This window comes from Ostrea edulis, chromosome 3, assembly GCF_947568905.1.
Source record: "Ostrea edulis chromosome 3, xbOstEdul1.1, whole genome shotgun sequence".
NCBI lineage: Eukaryota > Metazoa > Mollusca > Bivalvia > Ostreida > Ostreidae > Ostrea > Ostrea edulis.
This window is the reverse complement of record NC_079166.1, coordinates 55,518,822-55,526,131: the sequence shown is the minus strand read 5'-3', so window position 1 is coordinate 55,526,131 and position 7,310 is coordinate 55,518,822. Positions and strand designations below refer to the sequence as shown.

At 35.1% G+C, this 7,310-nt stretch overlaps 1 protein-coding gene across 6 annotated transcripts in view; it reads left to right on the top strand.

The window, feature by feature from the left end:
• Positions 1-1,122: 1,122 nt before the first annotated feature.
• The window catches only part of LOC125675154 (E3 ubiquitin-protein ligase rnf213-alpha-like), a 140,527-nt gene continuing 134,339 nt past the window's right edge, over positions 1,123-7,310 (top strand). For 2 of the 6 annotated variants that reach the window (XM_056158179.1, XM_056158177.1), the window contains exons 1-2: positions 1,123-1,341; positions 2,545-2,743. In XM_056158179.1, coding sequence (XP_056014154.1) covers positions 1,307-1,341; positions 2,545-2,743 — 234 coding nt within the window. In that variant the 5' untranslated portion in view covers positions 1,123-1,306. The remainder of the gene's footprint in view (positions 1,342-2,544; positions 2,744-7,310) is intronic. The other 4 variants (XR_008800997.1, XR_008800998.1, XM_056158176.1 and 1 more) reach the window with 3 other exon arrangements.

Below are 7,310 nucleotides of genomic sequence, written 5' to 3'. Positions count from 1 at the left end.
CTCCAATATTTTAAGAATTATTTGCTTGATTGACACCAAACCTGGTACACTGGTACATCATAAGGAGTAGATGACCCCCATTGATTTTTAGGTCACTTGGTCAATCCACTCCTGACATCGGAAGATATTGTCTGCTCAATATTTCGAATCAGTGATACTACTATCAATCCAATTATGCATGTGTATAACCCTTTTCAAATTTGCACCTTGGGGGCATATATGTTTCACAAACATCTCTTGTTTGTGTATACTTAGTGGATTCTTTATGGCAAGACCATAATTTCATACTATGATCTTTGACCTTGACCTTAGAATTTGACCCAAATTTCAAAACTAATCAAAACTTTAACATTGCTCATAACTTTTGAATGGAGAATTATGTATCTTTCGTGTTTCATGTATGCATTCCTTGTGACAAAACTTTCTTTTGATACACATGTTTTTGACCTTGTATAACTTTGACCCTTGATTTTTACCTACTTTGAAGAAAAACAGTTAATCTAGGCAATATCTCCTGAACCGTTTAAGGTAGGGCTTTTATATCATGGTTGTTGATCTTATGACCTTGTATCACGGTTATATTGTGACTTTTGGGGTTAGGTTGGGGGCACAATAAGGGATTAAAAGTTTTCATGGTAATATTAGAAGATTAAAAAACAATCTTAGAATACAAGAGATGAACGAAAGCATGGCCAAGGTGACTCAGGACCTATTGGCCTCTTTGGCTATCCCTGCAGCTAATGAATAGAAAATATATACATGAACTTGTACCAATGGGTTACAGATCAAATTTGAGTTAGGGCTTTGTTGACCTATTTTGGAAAGAGTTATGGACCTTGAACTTAAAATTAGCAAATAAAGCCACAAAGTGGGGTCCTTTTGTGATGCTTGCCATTACAATAATATCTGGTTAGACATACATGTAGACATCTAATTTATTTCCTTGGTTTAATGTTGTACATAGGAATTTGATAAAGAAATAAAATCTTTCTAATAAGAACTGCAAGGATACAGTAGTCAGACTAATTGATAAGAAAGTGTCTTCATTCTGTTACCATGGAGCTAGGGGATTTAAAATTCACCTGTCTTAGTGTCTCAAACTTTTGCTTATTTCAGAAAAGTATCGGAAGCGTTGAGAAAATTGATTAATTCCGTAAGGACAGCAGATGATCCTACATGGTTATGCTGTCTACCTTTGTATCATTTTTTGTGTGGAAAACTCAGACCATTTGAAGAAATTGCACTCAATGATGCCCATAATGCAAGAAAACCTGTGTGGTGGGGAAAAGAAGAAGTTGTAGTCGAGATGGATTATTTGAAAGGAAAAACAAAATGGAGTGTGTAAGGAATTTGAATTTGTAAATGATTATGTTGTAAATGCCAATTTGAAAAAATTTAGAAGAGTGATGTAATCTAAAAGTAGAAAAACCTTCATATTTTTCATTATTATCTATATGTTTCATGAAATGATTAAAGATTCTGAGGTTTTATACATGTAATAAATAACCAATTACAGTGATTCCTATAGTTATGCATAATTCATACAGTCCCTGAAATGGTTTACTTTACCATTTGAATGGTAAGTGAACAGTGCGAATGCATGGTGCAAATAGAGTTTGAACGTGAGTGCTTAGTGAATGGTGACCAATCGGTGAACACAGATGAATAATTCGGGAAGTCTCAAATGTTTTTCTTGCATTGTACTAATTATTCCATATTCTGGTGAGAGAAAAAAAGATAAGCAAATTTAATCAATTAATAGATTTGGAGTGCCAACATCACCAGACTATAGACTTTCTGTTTTGAACACTTCATGAAGAAAGAAAAAATAACTATAAAGACACGGTAATGAGACGATACATTTGTACATGTACCGGTACATGCACATTGTATATGTATGTATGTTTCATTTATTTAAATGCTATTGAAGATTTTTGCATGAAGAAAGAATAGCTAGCATACAATGAATGATTGAACAGCAATAAATGATAAAAAAATGAATATCAGATAATTTAAGGGGTTGTTTTGTTGTGTTTAATGAATTATTCATAATTATAATTTCATCAAATGTGTAGATGTGGTGACTAGTCATTCTCTGTTTACTTATTATAGAAATTTATACAATTGAACTGTATCAGTTAATATTATTTTAAAACCTATTTTCTAATCAATTAAAAAATACCATTACACTTTTATGTACATTATTAATTATAGATATTGTTCTTTTTTACCATCATTGTTTTTGGAAAATTTTTATTTCAATGACTTCTCAAGAATTCAAATTTCAATATCCCAAAATGTGAAATTTTTACTCCGATGTTTCGAATGAATAGTAAAAATAAAGACTGCAGAAATTAGTGAAGAGTGAGTGCACAGTGAATGCCCGGTGAGCAAACACTGAATACTTTGTGAACGGTGAAGAAACGGTGATTGAATGACAAAATCGGAAAGTAGAATCTTTCAAGGACTGTATGTAGAATCAAATTGTAGGAAAGCCCAAGACTACAAAATATGTGCATCTCTTTAATGTTTGATGTTTTGCAGAGAACCTATGGTTATATTGAAAAAGTTGGAACCCATGTTTGAAATGGACTTTTACCTACCAAGGTCTTTTATGGCTGTATTAAAATTGGACAAATTAGAAGTTGTGAAATCCAAAGCATTGCCACCTGAAGTCACTTTGGCTGGGCTTTATTATTTCTTCAATACAGAGTATTTTTTAGATGGAGATGCAAATCGAAAGGTAATAATAAAATTACTATAGCCTTCCCCATTGCTCATGATCAATCGACATACTGTAGACTAACTTTTTTGTGGGATGAAATGTTCATGATCTGAGGAAAAAAATGGCATGTTCATGTATGGCTGGAAAAATATTGGTGCAGAGTAGGAAGCCCTCTATCAAAATTCTGAATTTCATTAACCCTAGGTCAGGAGGTAATTCTCTAGGGCAAGACCAAAATGGGCATATAGTGTTGGTGTCTATCATGTGTAAAACTCTTCATTTTAGCTTACCTGAGTTGAAAGCTCAAGTGAGCTATTCTGATTACTTTATGTCTGGTGTCAGTCTTTCCATCCATACACGTTTAGCATGCGTTTTTGACTTGCTTCCCAGAACCATAGGGTTTATTTCAGCTAGCCCACATAACCACAAAACATGCTTGAAAAAAGAGGATTCAAGTTTGTTCAAATGAAATGCCACACCCTTTTTGGAGATAATCGAGAATTAGTCAAAATTTTGTGGATCTTTTAAAAATCTTTTTCTCAAGAATCTCTTGGCCAATCTCAATTTTACTTCACACAAATCATCATTGGGTGAAGGGGATTCAAGTTTGTTCAAATGAAGGGCCATGATCCCTTTAAAGAGAGATATTAATCAATAAGAGGCAAAAATAGGGTGGGGTCATATAAAGACCACTAGGCCATCATTGGATACCCATGGGTGATCTGTATTTTTACTTACATGTATCACCCGTGGGTAAATTCGCTGAAAAATCATCGTATGTAATTAATATGCGCGGTTCATTTGATTGGCTGCTGCAAAGAGTCGCGATGGCAAATCAAAGAATCAAAGTTTATGTTACGTTTGTGTATTCTGTTATGACAAAAACTTTTCCGTAGTTAACATGCCGATTGTAAATAAATCCACTCACTGGTGCATTTCGCAGTTTGAGAAAGGTACTAGCTCCCACATAATTTTTTTACGGGTATTTGATGTAAGTGACCTGTACGACTTGTCTTTAATTGTTTTAAAACAAAATTTGCACGTTATAATTGGCTTAAATAGCAAACTAATAAACATATTTCCAAAATTGAAGAGTTCCAACTTTCTGATTGGTTGTCTATAATCAACAAATTAGCATATTTTACGACGATATTTCAGCAATTTTGCCCACGAGTGATGAGTAAAAGAACGAGATCACCCGTGGGTATCCGATGATGCCACTAGGCTAGAAAAGTTGAAATTAATTTGAAAGCGTCCTGCCAGTGTAGATTCCAATTTGTTCAAATCATAGTCCCCGGGGGTAAGATGGGGCCACAATAGGGGATCAAAGGTTTCCATGGTGATATATAGGATAAATCTTTAAAAGTCTTCTCCAAACTTCCACAGAGTTCATATGCTCACAAACCAAACTCTTCCACTTAGGCATTATGGGATAGCGATTTCTTAGGCCACGTATACTGTGACGTCACTGTAGAATGACGTAACGTCAGACGTAAACAACTTTCAAAACAAGAACGTAAACATCAAGTTCATTACTTTACACAATAATTTGAACAGTCTCCCTACTTTTTAAAGATCTTTTGATCATTTTATGTTTAAAATAAAATCCATACTTTTATATTAATGCTCTTAATATCAATATCTTCAAACTTTTAACTGCGAACTACTTCTTTAGTGTTATTTGCCTGCGTGATAATCGCGGACTCACAATAAACAAATCTGTATATGGTACTGTGTCACATAGGAGAGGTCTATTCATAGGTGACGTAATGAGGCCTCGATGGGGAGTTTGAGTCTTCTCAAGAAAAGCTGGTTCATGAATACTTATATCAATATGCAATCATCCTCAGGTAGTGCATGTGAAGTTTGTTCAAATCATTAGGCCCCCGGGGGTAGAGTGGAGCCCCAACTGGGGATCAGAGTTTTAAAAGGAGATATACATGTACACTGTAGAGGATGATACGCGAATCTTTAGACATAAATCTTTTCAAGAACAACAGGGCCATGATTACTCATATAAGTATGAAAGCATTCCCAGTGCAGATTCAAATTTGATCAATTTGTGGTCCCCGGGGGTAGGATGTGTCATGATTGGGTATCAAAGTTTTACATGGGAATATATTGGGGAAAATCTCCTCGATGACAACAGGGTCGTGAATACTCGCATTAATATGCAATCATCCCAAGGTAGTGCAGATTGAAGTTTGTTCAAATCATGACCCATAGGGGTAGAATTGGACCAGAGTAGGGGATCCAAGTTTTATATAGGAATATGTACAGTGGAGCTTCGGTAATCTGGACGCCATTAATCTGGACACTTCCGGATAATATTTTACTACAAAACATTAAAATGCATTGAAAATTGTTAGTTCGGACGATAATTTTTTGGGGGAAGGTTTGTCGTGGGCAATTTTAGCAAGGCATGAATTATAAAGAAAACAACCCAAACTGTCTAAGTGAAGTGATTACCTGTACCCTTTCAACACCTCCCTTAAATTAGGTGGCACAAGCATGTGATGATGTGTCAGATAGTATGTGCCGATCGAGACATATTGTACGTATTGCCAATATATGCACATCAAATTCCTGTAATGAGTGTAGTGTTGAATCTCTAAAATAAATCTGTAGCATATTATTTTATAGTCTTGATCAATAGCCTAATACGGAATATTGGAACCATTATTTTGTCTCTGATTCCGTCCTGGCTTTGATATTTAGTATGTCCAAAGAGATCATGTTTTCTGTGTTAACTTGGGCAACTTTTTAGTAAACAAACACATGTTATTTGCTTACTATCAAATCTAGTTAGATCAGGCAAATAACCAGCTAACAAATCAATCTTTGTATGTACTGATAACAAATGTATGTGTTGATTTAACGTTATGTCAAAAACAAAACGGGGAGGGGGTTGGCAGGGAGAATGGTGGGGGCTACATGTTTCTGCATGTACATGTCTAGATATCGATGCATAAATAACTTTCACATGAGTATTCCTTGTGACGACCTTTCCATGGGTACCAAAATTTTTTTACCCTAGCTGGGACCTTGACCTTGGAGTTTGATCTACTTTTAAAAAATTTGACTTTGGTCATAACTTCTAAATGGTAAATATTAGTGCTTTCATATTGCACATGAATATTTCTTGTGACAAGATCTTTCTACTGGTACCAAGATATTTATCCTTGTGACATTGGCCATCTTTGGAATTGGCCATTATTGGGGGCATTTGTGTTTCACAAACACATCTTGTTTTTATACGCCCATCGAAGATGGGATGTGTGGCTCTGTCCGTCTGTCCGGACCTTGTGGGCAGGATACAGACTGAACCATAAGCCCTAGGACTTTACAACTTGGTACATTTGATCACCATGATGAGAGGAAGATGCCTATTGTTTTTCAAGGTCAAAGGTCAAGGTAGTAGTATCACTTATTAGGAAAACCTTGTGGGCAGGATACAAACCGAACCGTAAGCTCCAGGATATTATAACTTGGTATATTTGATCACCATGATGAGAGGAAGATGCCTATTGTTTTTCAAGGTCAGAGGTCAAAGGTCAAGGTCGTAGTATCACTTTTTTAGGAAAACCTTGTGGGCAGGATACAAACCGAACCGTAAGCTCCAGGATATTATAACTTGGTATATTTGATCATCATGATGAGAGGAAGGTGCCTATTGTTTTTCAAGGTCAAAGGTCAAGGACGTAGTATCACTTAGAAGGAAAACCTTGTGGGCAGGATACAAACCGAACCGTAAGCTCCTGGATATTATAACTTGGTATATTTGATCACCATGATAATGAATTAGCTCACAGAGGCCAGTGGTAACTTCACTAAAATATGAATCCCACTAAAATATGTTTTCTTGAGCAAAATCTACGGGCGTATTATGCCACGTTGGCATTGCTCTTGTTTTTTTTAAAGAAAGAAGACTTGTTTTCTATTTCTATTGATTACATTACATAAATGTAAATATTCCCATGTGGAATTTAATAAGGCACGTATATTTGTATATGTTAATTTACTTCCATTCCCCTTCCTTCCATTTTAAAATATATATCAAATGAAACGATAGATACATGCCTGCATATACATTGTACAGCCAGTTTTATTGATTATCATAATTACCAGTCGAGAGTACATTTGATAATTCACAGCATATTTGATAGGGCTGAAACGATTCACTGAAATATCGATACTGTGCGTTCCATATAAACCCTCGATTCAATGTTCGATTCATTGCCTTGATTTTCAGTCAGATACGTTTATTGCGAACTGGTTCAGTAAAATACATCAGGCTTGGCCTGTACTGATCATTTTACCTGCATGAGGAACAAAATAACGTCGAATAATGTTCAGACTGTTGTTTGCCTTGAGTTTTATTAAAATAATAATGAACTTAATCAGTTTAAACTACAGAGCCAATATGCATCTTACTGTTTGGCAATTTGGAAACATTTTGCTTTTAAAATTATGAATGTGAATGTTAATTGGTAATTAAATTTTTCTTCAATGCTATTGGATTCTTCTGTGAATTGTATCGTATGGAAAGTATTGAATCGTGGCAGAAGTATTGCAATATGTATCG